General features: G+C 46.7%; 3 protein-coding genes and 1 long non-coding RNA gene across 6 annotated transcripts in view; 2 read left to right on the forward strand and 2 right to left on the reverse strand.

The window, feature by feature from the left end:
* Positions 1-1,957, forward strand: part of hars (histidyl-tRNA synthetase) — a 74,093-nt gene extending 72,136 nt beyond the window's left edge. For all 3 annotated transcript variants that reach the window (XM_037262859.1, XM_037262858.1, XM_037262857.1), the window contains one exon: positions 1,563-1,957. In XM_037262859.1, the coding sequence (XP_037118754.1) occupies positions 1,563-1,622 (60 nt within the window). In that variant the 3' untranslated portion in view covers positions 1,623-1,957. The remainder of the gene's footprint in view (positions 1-1,562) is intronic.
* Positions 1-25,362, reverse strand: part of tctn1 (tectonic family member 1) — a 1,200,810-nt gene that overhangs the window by 897,480 nt on the left and 277,968 nt on the right. The gene's annotated exons all lie outside the window — the stretch shown is intronic.
* LOC119129548 lies at positions 2,918-3,476 on the reverse strand. Its single transcript, XR_005099245.1, has 2 exons — positions 3,276-3,476; positions 2,918-3,156 (listed from the first exon to the last, which is right to left on the reverse strand). It is a non-coding gene; the product is annotated as an uncharacterized LOC119129548 (long non-coding RNA).
* On the forward strand, positions 22,105-24,278 carry LOC119129524. The gene is made up of 2 exons (XM_037262872.1): positions 22,105-23,173; positions 23,849-24,278. The coding sequence occupies exons 1-2, from the start codon at positions 22,472-22,474 to the stop codon at positions 24,203-24,205; spliced, it is 1,059 nt and encodes a 352-aa protein (XP_037118767.1). The 5' UTR covers positions 22,105-22,471; the 3' UTR covers positions 24,206-24,278.

Raw genomic sequence — 25,362 nt, forward strand, 5'->3', positions numbered from 1 at the left:
CAGCGCTCTGTAACGCCGCCCAGAGGGGAGGAGTTTAAACAGGGTGTGAAGGGTCTGCGGAGATGTTACTTCCATGTTTCCTGGTCCTGGACAGGTACGGATGGGAGGTCAGTCCCGATTGTATTTTCCGCAGACCTAATTGACCGTTGCAGTCTGTGCTTGTCTTGTTTGGTGGCTGATCCAAACCAGACAGTGACGGAGGTGCAGAGGATAGACTGGATGATGGCAGTGCAGAAGGTTTTTACGCAGCTCCTGTGGCAGGTTGAACTTTCTGAGATGTCTCAGAAAGTACAACCTCTGCTGGGCCTTCTTTCGGACAGAGTCTACATAGCCAGTCCCAGGAGTCAGGTCAGTCAGGTCCCAGGAGATTGTGGATCCCAGGAACTTGAAGGTGTCTGTGGTGGGAATAGCATTGCTGACGATGGTGAGGGGTGGAAGTGGCGATGGGTCTCTCCTGAAATCCACTGTCATCTCCACGGTCTTGAGCGGGTTCAGCTCCACGTGGTTTTGGCTGCACCAGTGGACTAGGCGCTCCACCTCCTGTCTGTACCCAGTCTCGTCCCCGTCCCGGATCAGTCCAATGAGAGTGGTGTCGTCCGCGTACTTGAGGAGTTCCACCACAGAGTCCCCTGAGGAGCAGTCATTGGTGTAGAGAAAGAAGAGCAGTGGGGAGAGTACACACCCCTGGGTGGGCGCCAGTGCTGGTGGTCCGGATGTCAGATGTGATGCTCCCCAGTCTCACCTGCTGCCTCCTGTTGGTCAGGAAGCTGGTGATCCACTGACAGGTGGAGGCAGGCACCGTGAGCTGGGTGAGCTTCTGGTGGAGGATATTGGGAGCGATGGTGTTGAACGCCGAGCTGAAGTCCACAAACAGGATCTTGGCGTACGCCCCTGGGGTGTCAAGGTGGCGCAGTACTGCAATCCAATGGTGACCGCATCATCCACCGATCTGTTTGCCTGGTAGGCAAACTGCAGGGGGTCGAGCAGGGGCTCTGTGATGTCCTTCAGGTGGCTCAACACCAGCCTCTCAAAGGATTTCATGACCACAGATGTCAGGGCGACGGATCTGTAATAATTCAATCCTGTTCTTGGGTACCGGTTTTATTTATTTTATTTATATGTTTATTTTTACATCATATACTTCCCCATAAATGAAAAGGGTCAACTTGGCAGTGTGAGCCTACCACAAGGAGGGGTGGGATTACTCTAATAATCGATAGCATACTTGATAAGATTTGTTTGCGACAGCCCAATATAAAACATGTTTCTAGTACATTAGTGAACCTATCTGCATGAAATGGTCAAAATATTAGAAACCAATCTGTATAATGCAATGCAGTTGTAGACCACTGTCAATTACTAACAACAGGTTGCATTTTCAAACATTATTGTGTGCAGATGTTGTTTGGTGTATGTTAACATTACTATATCATTAAGAATTGGCTGTCTTTATTGGATACAATGTAGTTTTCTATGACCATGTGTTTTGAGTTTTTCCATGTACCAAAGGTATTTACTTTCTAAATCCCATGATCTCCTTTTGTTTAACTTGTTTCCAACAGGTTGATGTTTCAAGAGCTGTTCTCGTCGATGAGATCAAGAGGAGGACGTCTGAGGCCTAGTTTTGTCACAAATGCATATACTTGTTAGTTCAAGCAGTCTTGTGAAAATATACTTTCATTATAATTTCTTCAGACTGCTTGTTTTGTGAAGATACATAAAGTTTACTGTTACCAAATTATGTTGCAGTTTCCATTTCACTCAAATGCATTGAATTGCTTTCACTTTTGACATGAACCTGTGAAGAACAGCGCTTGTCAAAAAATAAACTAAAAAATTGGTACATTTGTGTATTTAAATTTAGGTCTAACAATGGGAGCACTTGTGTACTTGGCCTTCAATTCTTGACAAAAAAGATATACTGTTAATAAAACATTTAATTTTGCCTGAACCTTAATGATCTAATGTCATTGTTGCCAAGCACCTATATAGTGATAGGCATGAACGATCACAATCAGTATCATTTATCGCTTAACTAGCATGTGCTGTATCTTGGAAATCACTTGCAGTTATTAAGATATGTACCCGTAAAGGAGACATTGCATTAAGTACTGGTATTCAAAACATGCTTTTGTCAAAATACCTCAAGGATCAAGAACTAAAGAATGTATTTCACTCTTTATAAAGCAACTAAAAAAATCGATCTGCTTGTTTTGAAGGTCAAGTATTATAAAAATTAGTCCATGACAACAACGTCACATGTACATGAGAGATGTACGTAAATGAGCAACTGCACTTTTCTAGAAGTTTTTTGGTTTGATTCATTGATAGAACTTTATTTATCCCACAGTGGGGAAATGTTCTTGTCACAGCAGCGTATAAGGGTGCAAGAATACAAGAAACAAATGCCAAATGTAAAAATGGATAAATAACAGACAAACAAGGACAAAGACAAGTGCCACTAGTAGCGGTAGAGACGAAACAGAAGGAAACCAACACATGATCAGGTGCCGCACGTGTTGTAGAGTCTGACAGCAGTGGGAATGAAGGACCTGCGGAACCTCTCCTTTCTACAACGTGGGTGTAATAGTCTGCTGCTGAAGGAGCTGCTCAGGGACCGCACAATGTCATGGAGGGGTTGAGAGGTGTTGTCCATGATGGATTTCAGCTTAACTAACATCCTCTCTCACCCACAACCTCTATGGAGTCCAGGGGACAGCCCAGGACAGAGCTCGCTCTCCTGACCATTTTATTCAGTCTCCCTCTGTCCCGGTCCGTACTGCCCCCTCTCCAGCAGACCACAGCGTAGAGGATGGCTGAGGCCACCACAGAGTCATAGAAGGTCCTGAGGAGAGCCCTGCACACACCGAAGGACCTCAGTCTCCTCAGCAGGTGGAGGCGACTCTGGCCCTTCATGTACAGGGCGTGGGTGTGATCAGTCCAGTCCATTTTGTTGTTAAGGCGAACACCCAGGAATTTGTAGTTCTCTACTACCTCAATGTCCGATCCCTGGATGTTCACCTGAGCGAAGTGGGGTGCTGTCCTCCCGAAGTTTACAATCATCTCTTTCGTCTTGCTGGTGTTCAGCTGAAGCTGGCTGAGCTCACACCAGCTGACAAAGTCCTTGATGACCGTCCTGTATTCCAGATCGTTCCCCTCAGAAACATATCCAACAATGGCTGTGTCGTCGGAGAACTTCTGGATGTGGCAGTGTGTGGTGTCGTGGGTGAAGTCCGAAGTGTACAGGGTGAAAAGGAAAGGACAGAGCACCGTACCCTGGGGGACACCTGTGCTGCAGAGCACCACGTCAGACTCACAGCGATGCAACCTCACGTACTGCGGCCTGTTGGTGAGGAAGTCTGTAGTCCATGCAGCCAGGCGTTGGTAATAATAATAATAATTGTTTATTCGGCTTCATAAGGATCATGACCCTGGCTAAAGCACAGGAATGTTTATATTCAACTCCTCCGTGAACGTGCATTTTTGTTTTGTTTGTTTTGGCATTGGTTATAGACACTCGGTGTAGACTGGCCAGCCCAGCCTACTTCGTAGCAAAGTGACTAGATTTGAGGCGTGACTTATTTGCGAACGATACAGAAAACCTGGAATTGAGGGGCAATTCTATTGCCCAGGTACATGTATAATGTTTGAGTCAGTCCAACAAAATTCCCCCCGGACATTTTTTTAGGACTCAAAAGTAGGACATGTCTGGAAAATAGAGGACGTCTGGTCACCCTAATTATGGAATCTTAAGATTGTCAATGTCTGTCTGATGAATTGCATTGAAGATCTAGCTTAGGAGATTCATTGTGTCATTGTTCAGCATCACTAGTGCCTATTCTCACGCTCACAGACCGCTCTCATTGCGCCTGCAAGTCGCAAAATCTCCCATTTCAAAGTCAAAGTCTGCTTTATTGTCAATTTCTTCACATGCCAAGACACACAAAGAAATCGAAATTACGTTCCCACTATCCCATGGTGACAAGACATAGTACACAATATACATACAAGTAAACAACACAAAAAAATAAAAACAAGAAGGCACAAACAATGAATAAATAAGAGTGATGAATAAATAATAAATAAACAAACAACATAATAAATAAGATAAGATAAGATAGTCCTTTATTATTCCCTCAATGGGGAAACTCCTGTGTAAGCAGCAGTACACTTAGCATACACGCACACACGCATGCAGGGAAGGGGGTAAAAGATTTAAAAAAGTAAAGATATATATAATTAAAAACAAATATGGACAGTATGTACACAATACACTTTTACACAGTATACACAATATACAGTGGTGATAAGAAATTATTAGATAAAAAAAATAGTGCAAGGGAAGGAAAAACTGCAAAAGCAGGTAGAAAGAGTATGAGGTAGACAGATATTGCACATATGACTACACACGGTTATTGCACGTTATTATTGCACGTAATTATTGTCCGTTAGCTACAGTGATTTAGCCTGGTTGTATAGTCTGATGGCAGCAGGGAGGAAGGACCTGCGATGCCTCTCGGTGGTGCATCGTGGGTGACGAAGCCGGTCACTGATGGAGCTCTCCAGGGCTCTGACAGTCTCATGAAGGGGGTGGGAGACGTTGTCCATGATGGAGGACAGCTTAGCCACCATCCTCCTCTCCCCCACCACCTCCACCCGGTCCAGACTGCAGCCGAGGACAGAGCCGGCTTTCTTCACCAACTTGTCCAGCCTCTTCCTCTCCGCTGCAGTGATGCCGCTGCTCCAGCAGACCACCCCATAAAAAAATGGCGGACGCCACCACAGAGTCGTAGAAGGTCCTCAGGAGGCCGTCCCTCACTCCGAAGGACCTCAGTCTGCGCAGCAGGTGGAGTCTGCTCTGGCCTTTCTTGTATAGGGCCTGAGTGTTACCAGTCCAGTCCAGTTTATTGTTCAGGTGAACACCCAGGTACTTGTAAGAGTCCACAATCTCTACGTCCGTTCCCTGGATGTTCACCGGCGAGGGGGGGTCTTTGCGCCGGCGGAAGTCCACCACCAGCTCCTTTGTTTTTCCAGAGTTAATCTGGAGGCGGTTCCGCTGGCACCAGTCCACGAATCTCTGATTCAGTCCTCGGTACTCTGTCTCGTCTCCGTTGTTAATGAGACCGACGATGGCGGAGTCGTCCGAGAACCTCTGGAGGTGGCAGGTCGATGTGTGGTGGGTGAAGTCAGCTGTGTAGATGGTGAAGAGGAGGGGGGCCAGGACGGTCCCCTGTGGAGCTCCTGTGCTGCAGACCACCGTGTCAGACACACGGCCTCCTGTCCTCACAAACAGACCACAGTTTGTGAGGAAGTCCAGGACCCATGATGTCAGCTGCTGGCAGGCTCCAGCATGATGCAGTTTGTTCCCCAGCAGTTCTGGCTGGATGGTGTTGAAGGCACTGGAGAAATCATAAAACATGATCCTCACAGTACTTCCAGCCCGCTCCAGGTGAGCCAGGGACCTCTGCATGAGGAAGATGACGGCGTCCTCAACCCCGATGCTCGGCCGGTAGGCGAACTGCAGGGGGTTGGCGGAGGAGCTCACCAGGGGGCGCAGGTGGTGGAGGACCAGCCTCTCCAGGGTCTTCGCCAGGTGGGATGTCAGGGCCACCGGCCGGTAGTGGTTGAAGTCACTGGGGCGAGATGACTTGGGCACCGGTACCACGCAGGACGTCTTCCACAGCTGTGGTACCCTGTGCAGCCTCAGGCTCATGTTGAACATGTGCTCCACGATCCTGCACAGTTGCCCGGAGCAGGATCTGAGCAGCCTGGAGGTGATGCCATCAGGACCCGTCGCCTTCTTCACCTTGAGCCTGGCCAGTCCTCTCTCCACCTGGGCTGTGGAGAGCACCATGCTGGTTGGGGTGGGGTGGGTTGCAGGGGGGATGGTTGGTGGGTTCGGTGGAGTTGAGAATGGGCTGGGGGGTCTTGGAGGGGGTGTAGCAGGGGGCGGGGTTGAGGTGAGAGTCCTCGGAGCAGAAGAGGCTCCAGTCGGGGGAAGTTTCAGCAGGGCTGGGTGGGTGGGGGGAGGAGTGGATGGTTGTTCAAACCGGTTGAAGAACCGGTTCAGGTCATTCACCCACTCCTGATCCCTGTCCAGCGCAGGTCTGGAGTTGCTACGTCCTGAGATGGTGTTCAGGCTCCTCCAGACCCCGCTGACATCGTCCCGCTGCAGTTGGTCTTCCATCCTCCTCCTGTAGTTGCTCTTCCCCTCCCTGATCTTCTTCCTCAAGTCCCTCTGCACCGTTTTCAGCAGGTCCCTGTCTCCCGATTTAAAGACCCTCCTTTTGTCCCTGAGCAGGTCTTTGATCTCAGGGGTGATCCAAGGTTTGCTGTTTGCAAAAACTCTGACTGTTTTGGTGGGTATGGTGGAGTCTACACAAAAGTTAATGTAGTCTGTGACACAGCTGGTGAGACCGTCGATGTCGTCCCCGTAGTCCTCACAGAACACGTCCCACACCGTGGTCTCAAAACAGTCCTGAAGAGTCTCCAGAGATTCTTCCGACCAGATCTGTCTGGTGTGGGTGACTGCTGGTTGCCTGTGCACCAGAGGCTGATACACGGGGAGAAGGTGGATCAGATCGTGATCAGATCTTCCAAGGGGGGAGAGGGGGGATGATGTATATGCCTCCTTAAGGTTGGCATAAAAAAGGTCCAGTGTTTTATTTCCTCTGGTACTGCAGGTGACATATTGGCTGAAAGTTGGAAGTGTGGATGAAGGAGAGGCATGATTGAAGTCCCCGGTAATAAGAAGGAGGGCATGTGGATGCTGTGTTTGCAGCCTGCTTACACTGCTGTGCAGGACATCGCGGGCTGCGTCGCCATTAGCATTTGGGGGGACATACGCAGTTATCGCGATAACGTGCGAGAGTTCCCGCGGCAGGTAGTGTGGCCTCAAGCTAACGGCTAGCAGCTCAATGTCCGCGCTGCAGAGTTGCTCTTTGATAGTGATGTGCCCAGGGTTGCACCATCTATCGTTCACAAACACAGCAAGCCCCCCTTCTTTCCTCTTACCACTCTCTCGTGTCCTGTCTGCCCTTATCAGGTTGAACCCGTCCAGAGCGACGGCAGAGTCCGGTGTTTGCTCCGTTAGCCAGGTCTCCGTGAAAAGCAGCATGCTACATTCCCTGTATTCCCGTTGGTGCCGTGCTAGCGCCGTTAGCTCATCCATCTTATTGCAAATGGACCTCACATTCCCGGTGATGATGGTGGGGAGTGTGGGCTTGAAGCGGCGTTTCTTTTTCCGGCACATAACACCCGAGCGTTGTCCTCTTTTCCTCCTCTTCAGCTCGGGGGAAACATTGGGCTTGTAGCCTGTTAGCTTCCTTTGGCTACAGAGGGCTAACAGCTGACCACGGGTGTAAACAATGGAGCGTTTACTGCCTGCTTCGGTGAATGCTGGAGTGATGAACCAGGTGAAAAATAGGAAAAAGAAAAGGGCCAGCCTCACTGTTTTTGCAAACATGTTTCTGCCCGGTAAAAAAAGAAAACACAGTACTGAGAAAAAGAAAAAAAGAATAAAAAAGAACATAAAACGAGACAATATACAGACGAGTCGACGGAGCTGCTGCAAACGTGTCGCCACTACCGCGGCGCCAACAAAAAAAAGGCTCCCGTACCTCTTCCCAGAGGGCAGAAGATCAAACAAAGAGTGAGCGGGGTGACTCATCACTCACAATCGTGGTCGCCTTGCGGGTGAGATGGGAGGTGTAAATGTCCATCAGGGAGGGGAGTGAAGCACCAATAATCTTACCAGCCGTGCTCCCTATGCGCTGCAGGGCCTTCATGTTGTATTCAGTGCAGCTACCACCCCAAACAGCGATACAACTGGAGAGGACGCTCTCAATGGTGCCACGGTAGAATGTAGTCATGACGGCTGGGGGAGAACTTGCTCGCCTGAGTTTCCGCAGGAAGTACAGTGCTCTTCTATCAATAGCACTGTGAATTTAGACATAATAATTCCGTACAAAATGACAAAATTGAAAGAATGACGAATGGATGAGGTGCGACAGTGTAGGAATGGAGCAGAATGTTTACAGGAAGGTCACTTGGAGATAAAAACCAGCTGGTGCCAGAGGGAGACAGCCAAGGACTCGGCCAAAGATGATCACCAAGGCCGAAAGACGGGATGGAAGACAACAGCCCCCACACACACACCGAATCGTCCAGAACCAGCACCCACTCCCATTGAATCAAACTCTACTGCGAACTCGCCCCACCCCAACGACTCATCACCCATCAAACTCGCCCCACACCGGCCTGTGCAACTGAATATAAGCTAACCAAAGAACCTTGAACGTTGCCTTTTCTGAATGGAGACTTTCCGCTCTTGAAGGGCCCAGCGCTGTATTGTACTTTCCTGAAAACAGAGCTTTCTTAACAAGAATTATGATTGAACTCAACCAACCTGTGTAAGTCTAATTTCTGCTTCAGTGTCTTTGCATTTTCCTAAATCTGAAGAAATTAAACGAGCACGCAGTGAGTGAATTGGATAACAGGTGATTGGCAATGGCTTTTGCCGTGAGGCGCAGATAGCGCTCCCTAAATTGTGGACAAAATCCAACAAATGGTGACCATCCGACGTGATTTCTTCAGAAGGGAAAGTGCATGCTCCAGGAAGGATTCTTCCATCTCCGCTCTTGCTCAACAATATTGCAGTCCGATCAACACAAAAGGTAAGGGGGAACTTTTTTTATAAAAATCTCCCAGTTCAGCAATGTTGTGGAGTGAAAGCGGAGTAAAATTAAAATTAAAAATTAATAATTTTAGCTCTGTGTTCAGGAATTGTGGTTGTATGTATATATTACATTTATGCTTGTATGGGAACTGGTGAAAAAGTGACATTTTGTGGAAAAGAAAAAGAGAAAGGTGGTGAGGACTTCGTCTGATCAGCGAAGGAAACTCACACCGTGGAGAACCTGTGGGGTGCCAGTGACTAGCATATAGGCACCGGAGTGGCCTCAATAGTAGACGCTTAGGGACTTTGTACTGTTGCCTAAGGTCAGGGTCGATTGGATCGGCCAGGCCACCAATACGAGTCGGGGACTCGTGAAAAAGAAAAAAAAAAAAAAAGGTGAAGGCATCGCTGATATAGCAGGACAGATGCCTGGCGACCTCAATAGTGCGACCTTATAGACTTATATTGTTGTCTAGGGCGAAGGCTAACTGGGTTAACCAGGTCGCTACATAATTGTTGAAGTGTGTCTATGATGATATTGTGTGGAAAGCAGGCTTGACTGTCAGATGGGACAGCGACGCAGCTAGAGAAGTGAGTGATTAGTTGTGGTGGTGCTGTTCATGGGGTGGAAGTGATGATTTGTGGTTCATGAAGAACAATAAGTTGATTTGTATAAAATTGTTGATTTATATGTTTTGTCATGTGAGTTGGAGTCAGAAAAATGGCTTAAAAATAATTTGATAAAGAATGTATAGATATAATTAGCATGAAGGTTATATCCCATTGTGTGGTGGGGTTAAACTGTAACCATTTTTGTTTTCAAAAGGGTGCGGCTCTAAAGTTTGGGCCAAACGGTCAGGTGGGCACAAATGCATATTCTGGACAGAGGTGGGGGGTTGCATTGTGCGACGTGGTGGTGGTGAGGCTCTCCACACTTCGGTTGCCCCCCCCCTTGTCATCAACTGGGAAGATTGTCATGTCTATGTTGTGGGCCCGTGTGTTATCTATGTTTGTCTTTGTGTATCAGTTTGTTATAAATGATGGAATTGGGCTAAAATGTTGCACGAAGATGGTGTGCTAGACAATGGTTTATCAGATTTGCATTGTTAAATGTAAAAATTAGAAATTATAGAATAATCTGAGGGTTGTGGGCAGAAACTGGTCCAAAAAGGAGAGTGCCCAACCCTCATAAAAAATGTGAGAGTAAGAGAGAACAGGCATTATTGAATTGGATCAAATTACATAAATTGTGATTGCAGATGTTAAATTTAGGAGGAATTATTGATCGATTAGGACATTAGACTATGCAAGGTGGTTACATGTAAGAATAAATCAAAGATTTGAATCACTTTTGTTGTTAAAAACAACAAATAAAAACGACATTGCAAGGGGGCACTTTTTATTAAAAGAACACCAAGTAAATTATTGAGTAGGGGGCATTTGTGATTGGGATTAAATTAAGGATAAAATTAGGTCAATGATGAGAAATCAATGGTGCTCTGCACAAAAAGGCTAAAATTTTAATGAGGAAATATTTGGAGTACTTGGGTTTATTTTGTTTATTGTTATGTTTTCTTTGTGTTCTTGGGTTAGGGTTCAGGTGTTCCTTGTTATTTTCTTATCGCCTGCATTGTAAATGTTTTCTTTATGCAGATAGGTTAACAGGCTAGGAATTTAGTGAGGAGATAATTGATCAATTGATGGGGGTTAATAATTGTCCAAATTCTAGTCACATGTTTTGAGGGACCACAGCAACAACATTATATTTGGAGGCCATTATTTAGTACGTGATGACAGTGTCTAGATAAATAGACTGTTTTATCAAAAATGTGAGAGTGAAGGAGGAGGTTTGAGTTGTAAGCTGGCATTTGGGTGCCACTTTTAAGAGTCTGTGCAGGAGCAGAGATTGTTTTTGTTTGTTTTTAAAGATATATTTAACAGTTTATCTCGGTGCAGTAAGGATATAGCAATTCAGAAAGACTTAAAATTAAAAGCAAAATTACATTTTAATTCTGACATATGCCAGCTAACATGAGGATGGCAAATAAATAAATGAATAAATACTAGCTCAAATGTGGCATGTGTTTTAAATTGGGCGATAAGATGTTCACTTCCAAGCACTATCATTTAGCGCTGCTGACAACAATAACATATGAGATGGTAAATCAAGGAGGAGTGTCATATTTGGAACACAGGCGCTGTATGACCCATAGATTGAACAATAACATTCACCGCATATACAACCATGTTGGTAGATTGTTAAATTACATTACAGTTTAATACAAAGGATTTCGGAACTTTATTTGATGATAAACACTGGAACGAGGATTTTAGCTGTGTTAATGGGTCGGGTGGATGGATTACTCAGAAAAAAAAAAAAAAAAAAGCATTTGATAAGGGCGGCTTGATAGTAAGATGATGAGTGTGCGCAACTGGTAGGAGACAAAATGTTAAGAGGAAGATTTGGGGTGTAAGGAACAAATACTACACAGGAAGACTGATAACACGAAGATAGTTTTGTGAAATTTGTGTCCCAGTGTGTTCTGCCCTAGCGTGTGGCACAAGTCCTGAACTGAGTCCTCGTACTCCACTGGCTGTCTCAAAATCAACAGAGGACTGTCCCTGGTCATGAGACACCTTTGACCTTTGGGAGAACAACGGGAACTATTATCATGCTTGAAGGGGGCAAGCACAGCTCTTCACAGGACAAGAACCATACAGTTGGTGGAATACACACAGTTGCAGATCAAAAAGAAAATGGACTGAAAGAACAAAAACAAGATGGACGCATTTGAGAATGGCGGACAATCCAGCCCTGAGTCATCATCATGAGAATCTAAGAGGAGAGGCTGCTAAAGACTTGCACGAGGCACATGAAGTCAAACTGGAAACATTGCTAAAGACTGCTGAACCATTACAAAGTTGGTGGAGTAAGGGACAAAAGGGATGGAAGTGTGTTTGGGTGCTGGGGCGGACATATCTGAGGAGTTTTGATAAAAGAGGGAATAATAAGGCTGCTTATTGACATTGAAACGGGGATAAAAAACAAAATACATCGATATGGACAGTGAAGATGCACTAATAATAACAAATCATACGACAGCGTGATCAGAATCTTTGCAAAGTGTGCATTGATCGATAGAAATTAAATCATTTGAATCATAAATTTCTATATGTAACATAGCATTTCAAAGACATGAGGAATCTAATTGAAATAATGAAATTTTATAATTGGACCGGTGAAAATTTGGATTCGGGCAAAAGAAGGCTGAATTGCTAAACTTAATTGACCTTTATCGAAACGACAGAATTTAATTACACATCAATTGCGACTGATTTATAGGATGCATATTTGAGTTTGAAGGGGTAAGGGGCCATAAGAAAGTTGGAATTTTGGATAGTCAGCAAAATAGTAATACAGGGCACTACTTAATTAAAAAAGGATACAGTAGGGCTTTAAATAACAAATACAGTGACATGACCCTTGCGACAATTGATTTAAATGGCAATTTATGATAGGTACTTGGGGTTGGGATTAACAATCCATCCATCCATCCATTACTGGTGCGGCTCGTCCTTACGAGGGTCACGGAGGATTAACAATAATAATTAGAATTTGTCATTTCTGTAGAAATTGCATGTGAAGGCGAAGAGGCTGAATAAAAATTCGGGGAATGCTACAAGATTGTGTTTAAATTTGGAACGTGTTGAAGTGGTCAGAAAATGGATGAAAATATAGAAAGTATTCTGTAAAATTGGGCGTGAATTTTAAAGTTGAGAATTTGACATTTTTCAAAAGTGGGAAGTTTTGGAATAGGTAGGCATAAGATGAACAGTTAAAAAATTGAAATGGGTTGAGTTAATGAAAAAAATTAATTAGAAATTACAAGGGAAAAAGGAAATTTTGCAAAATCTTACCGCAATGTTGAAAGTGAAAATGTGAAATTTTAATCTAGAAAGTGAAAGAAGGTGAATTGGAAAGTGAAAGAAGGCGAATTGGAGCAATTATGAGGAAGAAAATGAGAAATGTTGAATGTGCCATGAAGATTCCATCCATCCATCCATCTTCTTCCGCTTATCCGGGGTCGGGTCGCGGGGGCAGCAGCTTCAGGAGGGACTCCCAGACTTCCCTCTCCCCAGCCACTTCATCTAGCTCATCCCGGGGGATCCCAAGGCGTTCCCAGGCCAGCCGAGAGACATAGTCTCTCCAGCGCGTCCTGGGTCGTCCCCGGGGTCTCCTACCGGTGGGACATGCCCGGAACACCTCCCCAGGGAGGCGTCCAGGAGGCATCCTGATGAGATGCCCGAGCCACCTCATCTGGCTCCTCTCAACGTGGAGGAGTAGCGACTCTACTCCGAGTCTCTCCCGGATGACCGAACTTCTCACCCTATCTCTAAGGGAGAGCCCGGACATCCTGCGGAGAAAACTCATTTCGGCCGCTTGTATCCGGGATCTCGTTCTTTCGGTCACGACCCATAGCTCGTGACCATAGGTGAGGGTAGGAGCGTAAATCGACCGGTAAATTGAGAGCTTTGCCTTTTGGCTCAGCTCTCTCTTTACCACGACGGACCGGTACAGAGTCCGCATTACTGCCGACGCTGCACCGATCCGCCTGTCGATCTCGCGCTCCATCCTCCCCTCACTCGTGAACAAGACCCCAAGATACTTAAACTCCTCCACTTGGGGCAGGATCTCATCCCCGATCCGGAGAGGGCATTCCACCCTTTTCCGATCGAGGACCATGGACTCGGATTTGGAGGTGCTGACCCTCATCCCGACCGCTTCACACTCGGCTGCGAACCGCTCCAGTGAGAGCTGGAGATCACGGCCTGAAGAAGCCAACAGCACAACGTCGTCTGCAAAAAGCAGAGACGCGATGCTGAGGTCCCCAAACCGGACACCCTCAACGCCTCGGCTGCACCTAGAAATTCTGTCCATAAAAATTATGAACAGAATCGGTGACAAAGGGCAGCCTTGGCGGAGTCCAACCCTCACTGGGAACGAATCCGACTTACTGCCGGAAATGCGGACCACACTCTGGCATCGGTGATACAGGGACCGAACCGCCCTTATCAGTTGGCTCGGTACCCCGTACTCCCGAAGCACCCCCCACAGAACCTCCCGAGGGACACGGTCGAACGCCTTCTCCAAGTCCACAAAACACATGTGGACTGGTTGGGCGAACTCCCATGCACCCTCGAGGATCCTGTTGAGGGTGAAGAGCTGGTCCACTGTTCCACGGCCAGGACGAAAGCCACACTGTTCCTCCTGAATCCGAGGTTCGACCTCCCGACGGACCCTCCTCTCCAGCACCCCTGAATAGACCTTACCAGGGAGGCTGAGGAGTGTAATTCCCCTGTAATTGGAACACACCCTCCGGTCCCCCTTCTTAAAGAGGGGAACCACCACCCCAGTCTGCCAATCCAGAGGCACTGTCCCCGATGTCCACGCGATGCTGTAGAGACGTGTCAGCCATGACAGCCCCACAACATCCAGAGCCCTTAAGAAATCCGGGCGGATCTCATCCACCCCCGGGGCCTTGCCACCGAGGAGTTTTTTAACTACCTCAGTGACTTCAACCCCAGAGATTGGAGAGTCCGCCTCAGAGTCCCCAGGCCCTGCTTCCACAATGGAAGGCGTGTCGGTGGAATTGAGGAGGTCTTCGAAGTATTCTCCCCACCGACACACGACGTCCCGAGTCGAGGTCAGCAGCACGCCATCTCCACTGTAAACAGTGTTGACGTTGCACTGCTTCCCCCTCCTGAGACGCCGGATGGTGGACCAGAATTTCCTCGAAGCCGTCCGGAAGTCATTCTCCATGGCCTCGCCGAACTCCTCCCACGCCCGGGTTTTTGCCTCAGCAACCGCCGAAGCCGCGTTCCGCTTGGCCATCCGGTACCTGTCAGCTGCCTCCGGAGTCCCGCAGGCCAAAACGGCCCGATAGGACTCCTTCTTCAGCTTGACGGCATCCCTTACCGCCGGTGTCCACCAGCGGGTTCGGGGATTGCCGCCACGACAGGCACCAATGACCTTACGGCCACAGCTCCGGTCGGCCGCCTCAACAATGGAGGCGCGGAACAAGGTCCACTCGGACTCAATGTCCCCCGCCTCCCCCGGGACGTGGGAAAAGCTCTGCCGGAGGTGGGAGTTGAAGCTCTTCCTGACAGGGGATTCCGCCAGACGTTCCCAGCAGACCCTCACAGAACGTTTGGGTCTGCCAGGTCGGACCGGCATCTTCCCCCACCATCGGAGCCAACCCACCACCAGGTGGTGATCAGTTGACAGCTCCGCCCCTCTCTTCGCCCGAGTGTCCAAAACATGCGGCCGCAAATCCGATGACACGACTACAAAGTCGATCATCGAACTGCGGCCTAGGGTGTCCTGGTGCCAAGTGCACACATGGACACCCTTATGTTTGAACATGGTGTTCATTATTGAAAATCCGTGTCGAGCACAGAAGTCCAACAATAGAACACCGCTCGGGTTCAGATCGGGGGGGCCGTTCCTCCCAATCACGCCCTTCCAGGTCTCACTGTCATTGCCCACGTGAGCATTGAAGTCACCCAGTAGAACGACGGAGTCCCCAGAAGGAGCGCTCTCCAGCACTTCCTCCAGGGACTCCAAGAAGGGTGGGTACTCTGAGCTGCCGTTTGGTGCATAGACACAAACAACAGTCAGGACCCGTCCCCCCACCCGAAGGCGGAGGGAGGCTACCCTCTCGTTCACCGGGGTGAACCCCAATGTGCAGGCGCCCAGCCGGGGGGCAATAAGTATACCCACACCTGCTCGACGCCTCTCACCGTGGGCAACTCCAGAGTGGAAGAGAGTCCAGCCCCTCTCGAGAGGGCTTGTACCGGAACCCAAACTGTGCGTGGAGGCAAGTCCGACTATATCTAGTCGGAACTTTTCTGCCTCGCACACCAGCTCGGGCTCCTTTCCAGCCAGAGAGGTGACATTCCATGTCCCAAGAGCCAGCTTCTGCAGCCGGGGATCAGACCGCCAAGGTCCCTGCCTTTGGCCGCCGCCCAGCTTGCAATGCACCCGACCCCTTTGGCCCCTCCCACAGGTGGTGAGCCCATGGGAAGGGGGACCCACGTTTCCTTTTCGGGCTGAGCCCGGCCGGGCCCCATGGGCGAAGGCCCGGCCACCAGACGCTCGCCTTCGAGCCCCGCCTCCAGGCCTGGCTCCAGAGGGGGGCCCCGGTGACCCGCGTCCGGGCGAGGGAAAACGTGATCCATTAATTTTTTTCGTCATAAGGGGCTGGTGAAATATTGGCTTAAAATTTGTAAATTTCTCGAAAACCGTAAATATTTAGAATATTTGGCATGAATATTTGGAATGTGTTAAAAGTGAATCAGATGAATTTGTAGAAGTAGTTAAGCTAAAAAAAAATAATAATAAAAAAAAAAATAAAAATAAAAAAAATAAAGAATAAATAAATAAATAAAAAAGAGGCAGAAGAATGCAGAAGAAGTTGAATAATAATAAAGTCAAGGCAAGTCAAGTTTATTTACGTATATAGCCCACAAGCAAGTCTCAAAGGGCTTCAAATGTACAAAAATTGACAATTTAAAGTACAGGAACAATAAGTGTGAAGGCCACAATGATGATCATGACAGCAAAAATATTTCTAATTGGTTTTGATAGGTACAAAGGGGGAACATGGAAGAAGGTTTCAAAATTTGTGATTTAGCGTGACTCCATTATCAAGAGTAAGCATTTCTTTTGATTCTAAGAATTGGCATCAACAAAAATGAGAACGATAATCTTCAAGGTGATAGTGTAAGTGGCAGGAAGAAGCTGTGTATATTGTTTTTTTTAAACATTATTTTTAGTATCATTATTTTTAGGAGGGTCAGTAATGCTTGTGAGGAGATGAATGAAGGAACTAGGTAACAGTAAAAGGGAGTGCTCTATAATTTTTTGGTTCTTTGCCAGAGGTAGTTATTTGGAGGGATGAATTTAAACTGAAAGCAAAATGGAACTGTTTAGTGGAAGAAATATGGGAAGGTGGAAATATTGAAGTTACAGCTCCACACAAAGTGTCAAATAGTCTAAGTGTGAGATGTGAGCAAACTAAATGGGGAGTTAAATCATGTTCCAGCATTCTGCATATTGGCAAACGATGAGAGGACAGGAGACCAGACAATTAGATATTAATTTTGGATTTAAAATAAAAAAGGGAAATTTTAATTGAGAAAATTTTGCGTAGGGATGGTTCCTTTTACAATTTAATATTGTACGTTTTTATGTGTGTGTTGTGGGATGACAGTTCGTCTGTAATGGTGTATGAATGTCAAGTCTGTGCTTGTGGTGTTGGTGTATTGTGAATGGTTAACATGATTCAAAGTTGGGGTGATGTGATCACAGCAGAGGATAACATTCCTCTCACCTGAAAAATATAAAGATACTACAGATTTGAAAAAGCAAGATTGATCGGGGCTAATTTTGGACTAAATATGGGTTTAGGATTACTCTGGGGCACCATTGACAACAAAAGACTTCAATGGAGAAGGCCCAATTCAAGATTATGACCAGACGTGACAATACCAGCATTGACAATCAAGACTCTGAGTCAAGACAGTGTATGACAACAACTCTGGACTTACCTGACAGTGTGACGAAATGTACGTGACGGAATTTGTGATGACTTGCTTTGTTTTGATGTTTTACCTAATTGTATTGCAGCCTCTAACAGCAACCCAGGGAGCAGATTGTGCTTTATTTGTTAAACTCGTGTTTACTTTGCAGGTTGTCAACTGCAGTCTTGGAGAATTTTGTGTCATGTCTGTGAACATGCATTAACAACTAACCCCTTACTTTTCATAATGAGTTTGTAAATGTGATCGTTTTCAGGACAGGCTCGGCAGGCTCCAGTTTTCAATTTCACACGTTTGACATGCGCCCGTGTGTGGATTCTTTTTTGTTTAGCATTATGAATTTTATTTTTTGGTATTATGGATGTTTATTGTCCGGAGAGCTGCATGCACAGCTACAGGAGGGTGATGGCTTTTGTTCATACAGCCATGTGAGATGCTGCCAGTCGAGTTTCAGGGACTGAGAATTGGTGATTCCAGGCCAGGATGGCATCTGGAGGTACACCGAAGTCCAGCTGGCGATGGGTATGTTACCATGGACATTGTTATTTTTGCTTTTTAACCATTATGACACATTTTTTAGAATGTGTAAAAAGGGAAAAAAAAAAATAATAAACAAATAAAAAAAAAAAAATAAAAAAAAAAAATAAAAAACAAAGGGGGGAATTGTGAGATTTTAAGTGTTTTCAGATTTGATGGTTTTTAAGTCTTCAACATGCTAGACGGAGGAGAAGAAACAGCTCGGCAGAAATGAAGTGAATGGGAGACAACATCGTGAAATGGAGCCAAAGCCTGGTAACAAGTGTGGAGAGTTTTAAAATAGCTTATAATAAATTGTTGACCTTTCAAAACAGGATCAAATAGGTGGGAGAGTATTAAATGTAAAAAATTGGAACAATAACCTACAGACTCCAAACGAATTTGGAACAGGTGGATAACTTATGAACGTTAAAGTTTGAATAACACATTATTCACGTGATTCATTTGCAGGATAAACAATGGAAGGGATTGATAAATTGAACACATTTAAGATGACTGCAGGAGTATTATGGCGAAAACAAATAGATTCAACAAAAGTTTTTCCCTATAAAATGGTGGCGTTTGGGTTTGAAGTACATAGTCGCTTCAAAGGAGGAAAAGCATGAATTAAGATACGTGATTGATCAATGATTAAATGTTAGTCAAACAACAGATTGAATAAATTACGATGACTATGCTTTGAAAAGGCTATCCCTTATACCAGGGGTGTCAAATTTTTTCCCTGGCCGCATTGTAGTCATAGCTTCTTTTGGAGGGCTGTTATGACTGTCACCCCAAATAAATGTATGAGCACCTCATATTATATACAGTAAAAGCTACAAAATAAACTAACAAGTAATTCGTTTTCAAATCAGACAAGTAAAAAACTGGTCTAATATTTAAAAATAAAATATTATTAAAAGTGAAGACAATTTGCAATTCGAGTAATGACACATGAATATGAAACACAATTTGTCTTCGCGGGCCACATAAAATGATGTGCCTGGCTGCATCTGGCCCCCGGGCCTTGAGTTTGATACCTGTGCCTTATACAAAGGTAAAGTAGGATTATAAATTGATAGAACTGATATGGACATTCACATATTCCAATAGAGTTTAAACTGCTTGCAAAACTATTACAAATTAATTACCACTTGTGAGTAAGATTGATTGATTGATTGATTGATTGATTGATTGACTGACCGAGTGACAGAATGACCGAGACCAAATGACTGAGTGACCGAATGGGCGATTGTTCGATGTCTGTCTGTCTATGTGCATGTATAGATGTATGTATGTATTTCGTTATTTGTTTATGTATTTTTCTCTCACGTTTTCGTTTTCATCTTCCACTTCTTTCGGGAATCTTCTCGCTTTTTAAGAATCTCCCCTGCCATCTCTCCTTGATAGTTCCATGCTGTCACTGGAATGTCGTCTAGGCCAATTGCCTTTCCCCTCTCCATCTTTTACAAATGTCTGGGTATGAATTTTATCTATATTTATTTTTCTCACTCATTGGCGGCCCCACAGAGGGACTTGAAGCGGCTCCACAGAGGGACGTGGTGGGCCGACAGAGGGAGTACGAACACATATGGGTTTGTGGTGACCTCAGTTAAACTGAGGTCAACAGAGGGTGTGAAGGAATAGGGTCAAAAGACACAAAACCCGCCTAGCCACAATAACAGATACGCTCACATCTCTTTGGATAAAGTATATAAGCAGACAAGTATATTCATGGAGTCAACCAATAAAGCAGACATAACTAGACATTCTTTAATATAAGATAATAACAGAGGTTGCTACAACTTCACGATTCAATATGTATTTCTGTGCACTGCAATATAAATGTCTTTTGATATGTTGCTTAAATAGCTTAATGACCATTAAGGAACTGTGTAATGCATGCCTGATGTTTGTTCTCTAAATCATGGACACGGCCAGAGTCGTCTTGACCGTTCAGTACTTGATTATATCTTGTGTTTTGACTAAACGTCCTATGTCGCCTAAATGTGAGACGCCAGCTTTTCGATTACTACTGAACGCTCTGCACAGAGGGAAATATTTTGCTTAACAAAGAAGAGATACGTGCGGAAGCATGATTAAACTAAGAATGTAATGATGTAAGCAAAGACATGAGTATCAAAAGAACAAACTTTGCATCGTCAGGGAACATTAATAAATTGATGATGTCACAGCCCAAAAGCTCACATAATTCCGTACAAAATGACAAAATTGAAAGAATGACGAATGGATGAGGTGCGACAGTGTAGGAATGGAGCAGAATGTTTACAGGAAGGTCACTTGGAGATAAAAACCAGCTGGTGCCAGAGGGAGACAGCCAAGGACTCGGCCAAAGATGATCACCAAGGCCGAAAGACGGGATGGAAGACAACAGCCCCCACACACACACCGAATCGTCCAGAACCAGCACCCACTCCCATTGAATCAAACTCTACTGCGAACTCGCCCCACCCCAACGACTCATCACCCATCAAACTCGCCCCACACCGGCCTGTGCAACTGAATATAAGCTAACCAAAGAACCTTGAACGTTGCCTTTTCTGAATGGAGACTTTCCGCTCTTGAAGGGCCCAGCGCTGTATTGTACTTTCCTGAAAACAGAGCTTTCTTAACAAGAATTATGATTGAACTCAACCAACCTGTGTAAGTCTAATTTCTGCTTCAGTGTCTTTGCATTTTCCTAAATCTGAAGAAATTAAACGAGCACGCAGTGAGTGAATTGGATAACAGGTGATTGGCAATGGCTTTTGCCGTGAGGCGCAGATAGCGCTCCCTAAATTGTGGACAAAATCCAACAGGCCTCAGGGGGTTTAATATTGGTATACCATGTATGAAAAGTAATTTGTGTGCACACTGAAGTTAAAAATCTGCAGTATAAGGGGAAACGCAAAGCGCTCTTAGGGGAAACAAAGACAAGAAGTGCAAAGGGCATGTTTGTAAGTGCACCTGCGCACGGTAGGAAGCCACAGAATGACCAAACCGCACGGAAGCGGTTAGTAAGAAGCTACATGAGAGATGAATTCGAATCCCTTTGTCTGTGTTCTATGTTCGTGCGTGATGTCTGTAAAGTTTCTGTCAGTTGTCGTCGTTCGTATGAGCTCTATGTGCGCGCTTTGTGTATTGAGCGTGCGTGCGTGCGCGTGGATGCGTGTGTGCATGTGCGGTTGTGTGCGCGCCCGGTGTGTGTGCGTTTATGTGCACACGCATGGGGGGAGGAAGACGGCATGAATCAGAGAATGTCCAAGAAAGGAGGGGGCCCGGTGTGCTCCGAGGTGCGGAATGGCGCTATACCGGCAGGGGTGGGGGCCGGCGAGACGCGCGGGCCTGGCCAGACCGTGGCGTCAACATTGATACGCTGACCCCCCCTTGTCAGGGGGCGCTGTGCCGAGGAGCCCGCAAAGGCGGGGCTGGGTCCCCCCCCCCGGGAGAAGTCAATGTCGATGAGAACTGAGACAAGACGAGGGGAGATCAAATGTTGATGAGCAAAGGGTGCATGACCAACAGCGAACGTGCATGATTGAAACTGAAACATCACTGGCACTAATGTTTAACAGTTTGCAAATAGGTAAGAGAGAGACATGCTTGCAATACTCATTAAAATACTAATGTATGTGTACCTGTGTGTCTTAAGAAAAGAGTTGGGCCGTGGCGGGCAGTGATTTATGGCAGGACGCCACACATTCGGCCCAAGACCGATAGGAGGGAGAAAGTGAAGAAAGGGGGGTTCGCTCGTAAATTATGAGGGATCCTGTCGAGAGCGGCCAGCGCCCCTAGTCCATCTGGCAACTAATGAGAAATTGAGAGATTACATTAACTTGAACAAGACTTCTATTTCTCCTGTTTGCATAACAAATACGAGACGGTGGATGCACACGTCTCCTCCCAGAGGACAAACAGACACGGACGGAACTTCCGGGTCGTCTGAGGAAAAGCTTCGTGGAGCGCTGCACCCAAATTCTTAAGGCCAGTGTGATTTTGTCCACAAACTCTTGTGTGTTACTTTCACTCGGGAACAAGGGATTACATAGCGGGCTTGACAACAGACTGATCGACATAAACTGATGTACGGTTGTTTTTCAAACAGGTGACATCTTGAATTTTTTAATCTTAGCACGGGGATTGGGTGGTCATAAATATACGGAACCAAATACATATCAGACCAACATTCTTGTCTAACGGTCGTGTATAACATCTGAAGTTGGCAAAATCTGATTGCATTGTCTTATGTGTTTTTGTTACCTCTGGTGCTTGATTATTTTCTGATTGTTAAATAAAAAGAAATTGGGGGACAGGAGCCTTACCAGTCCAACAGTGACCCCCATAGAGGTTGTGTTGAAAAATAACCCGCTTATCAAAGGGGTTAAAGAAATTTTGAACAAATGGAACAAGAGATGGCCTGACATTGAGAGGCCTTGGCCGGTGGAAGGGACTTTTAACCGGGAAGTAATTGAGATTATACGTGTACTCGTATCAACATACAAAGCAGGAGTCAAAAAAGGACAAAAAGGGGAAAAGAGAAAGGAAAAAAGGGAATTGGAATTGGGATTGTTGAAAATATTTGACGAACAGGGACAAAAATTGGATCAGGAGCTCAAACAGAAAAAAGAGGAAATCACAGCTGATGTACTGAAGAATGTGGAAGAAGCTAGGAAGCTAATGGAAAAAGTTAATACACCTTTCTCACATGTCGCCCCGGTTAAGAGCCCCCCGCCGTACGATGTGAGTGATAAACGTGATGTCTATCCGCAACTCCCGATAGTTAACCAAGAAGGTAGCTATCAGTTGGAGACCGAAGACAAGGGCATTGTCGAAACCGGAAGAGCTAGGACCACCATTGTTATGCGTCCTAGCCTGACCCATAAGAAGAATAAAACTCGACATGCGACAGAAGGGAGACAAGGGTCCACCAAGAGGGAGCTACAGGATGATAGCCAGAGCGACACAGAAGGAGAAGCGGGGGGCTACGACCCCGTAATCAAAAGCATTTTGAGAAGAGCGGAGAAAAAAGGACGCACCCCAGGGAAAAAGACAAGAGCAAGGAAAGATGTAAGCGGTACGGAGAGCGGAAGCTGCGAGGACAGCTGGGGAGATGAATGCCCTGTGCCTACTTCACGCTCCACCCCAGTTGCCTTGGAGGACTGGAGAAGGACCGCTTTAAGGAGCATTGAAGCCAGAAAAGAACAATGCTTGGAGGAGTTAGAATGGAGCGTGGAAACAAGAGAGCAGGAGGATCTAGAGGAACAGTTGCAAAAGTTAGAGGTGGCCAAGCTTGAGTTGAAAAAAGTGGCGTCCAAAATGCCAGGGACACCTTTTGGCCGGGAGCAAGGATCAACCCGAGCAACCACAATTCTGCCCGTGGTGGTGAGAGGACAACAACTGGAATACAAGCCATGGCAGAGCTCGGATATGTCAGCTGTCCTCGAAAAGTTGCCTACAATCCAAGACGGAGCGCACCTGTGGATCTCCAAGTTGGAGGAATGTATGGTGGGAACCCAGTTTGCAGTGGGAGACATTAAGATGCTATTGGCCAATGTCATAGGAGTTCATGACATGAGGGACGTCTTGGGGAAGGCAGGACTTCAACGCTTCGCCACAACGGCAGCAAATGACTCTGAACTGTTCGCAGCAGTCCGGGGCCAGATGTGGGGAGCACTGAAGGCAGCGTACCCGACCAATGTGAACCCGGACAATATTGTACTCGAGCCCCTGGGACCTACAGAGAACCCCCGCTCATACGTGGCAAGAGCTTATCAGACTTGGAGACATGTCACAGGGAATGACCCCGACACGACCCAAATGGAGAAAGGTATCTTGCGAGGGAAGATCCAGATGGGTCTGCCCCTGCCGGTGAGGAGCAAATTGTCCGAAGTTGTGGGGTTGGGGAGCATGGCCACTAATGTGTTCACCGATCACATAGCGCATCAAGTTGAATGGTTCAGGAAGAAAGAGCTGGCTCAAAAAGAACAGGATCAGGAGGTGGTGAGAAGATTGAATCAGGTGCAGCTCGCGGACAGTAAAAAGGAGAAGAAGCAGATGGTCATGGGACAAACCCCACCCCAACAGATCTTATTGCAGCCCCCGCAGCCCTCTGGCCAACCACCGCAGGTGGCCATGGCAGTGCCCGTCAGTCTAGCACCCCAATGGGGGCACAACCAAATGCAGTCCTGGGGCACCAGAGGGCGTGGAGGCAGGGGAAGGGCAGGAAAGTCGAAACCCACAGGGGGCCCGGGACAGAGGTCTGACGCTTGCTATAACTGTGGCCAAGTAGGACACTGGGCCCGCAACTGCAGCATGCCCACCAGAGGAGGCTTTGGAGGGGAGTACAGCCAACATCCCCCAAAACCCCAGGGCCCGGTGAACCCTTTTGGAGGCCCGGAACCTGGATTCTAGAGGTGCCCGGTGGGCCCAGAGGGGGGATGTCAGCTGGTAGTGTCAGGTCCGGAACGAGAGCCAACAATAACAGTGAAAGTAAACAATCAACCGTTGACAGCAATGGTTGACAGCGGAGCGGCTTTTACTTGCGTCCGGCCTGAAGACGCTATTCATCTCCCCATGTCCGGTCATTTCGTACGGACAATAGGGTTCGAGGGTATAAAACAGCTGATCCCTTCCACGAGACCAGTAAAGCTCTGCTGAAAAGATCAAACAATAAACATACCAGTTTTGGTATCGGACCGTACCCCCATTGCCCTCCTAGGCAGAGACGCCCTGTGCAGATTGAACTGCACCATAAAGTGTTCTCCTGATGGTTGTGTGGTCGAGGTCTCACACGAGACATGCCATAAGGTGCTGATGCAGTCAAAACTCAGAGAAAGTACGCCTACAGTGTTCTGGATCGGCGACATCAGCAATGACCTGTTGAAGCCTTTCAGGAAATGGGAAAGGTTCATTTATGCCAACACCTATGGAGCAAGGGTCCCCGAATATCCGTCTCACTGCACGCTCCAGTACTCCAAAGACTCAACACAGTCCCAAGCGGAAGAGTGGTTGCAGCGACAACCCCGCGAAGTGCAACTAAACGGAACCTGCATCATCCTGGGACCACAGGGAGTGGCCATGAAGATGCACAATGACGGATACCTCAACAAGGAATTCAAAGTCAAGGACAGCGTCCCCCACGTGACCTTGATGGTGTCAGAGGACTGTGAGCAGCAAAATGTGGGAGAGATGATGATGGAGGCGGAGACACTCAAATTTGTCCCACTAAAGGAGAACAATGCTCTGTGGGTGAGTGATGATAGACGATTTATGAAGATCATGATTTCAGCACAAGGATACGGACGACCTCAAACGGTGCAGCTGTCGCACGAATCCGTCCTTAGTGTGGCAGCGGACCGTCTCCAAGAGGAGATGCTACAACAGGTGCCCGATTATGTGTGGTCACGCCATAGTACGGACATTGGACTTGTAAAGTCAGCACCACCAGTAAGAGTGGATCTTCGGCCTGGCTGCAAGCCTCCGTGGAAAACACAGTACCCACTGAAGGAGGAAGCAGTGCGGGGGATTGAGACACAGATTGAAGGACTGCTTGTGGCAAACGTGTTGAC

This window comes from Syngnathus acus, chromosome 10 (genome assembly GCF_901709675.1).
Source record: "Syngnathus acus chromosome 10, fSynAcu1.2, whole genome shotgun sequence".
NCBI classification, from domain to species: domain Eukaryota; kingdom Metazoa; phylum Chordata; class Actinopteri; order Syngnathiformes; family Syngnathidae; genus Syngnathus; species Syngnathus acus.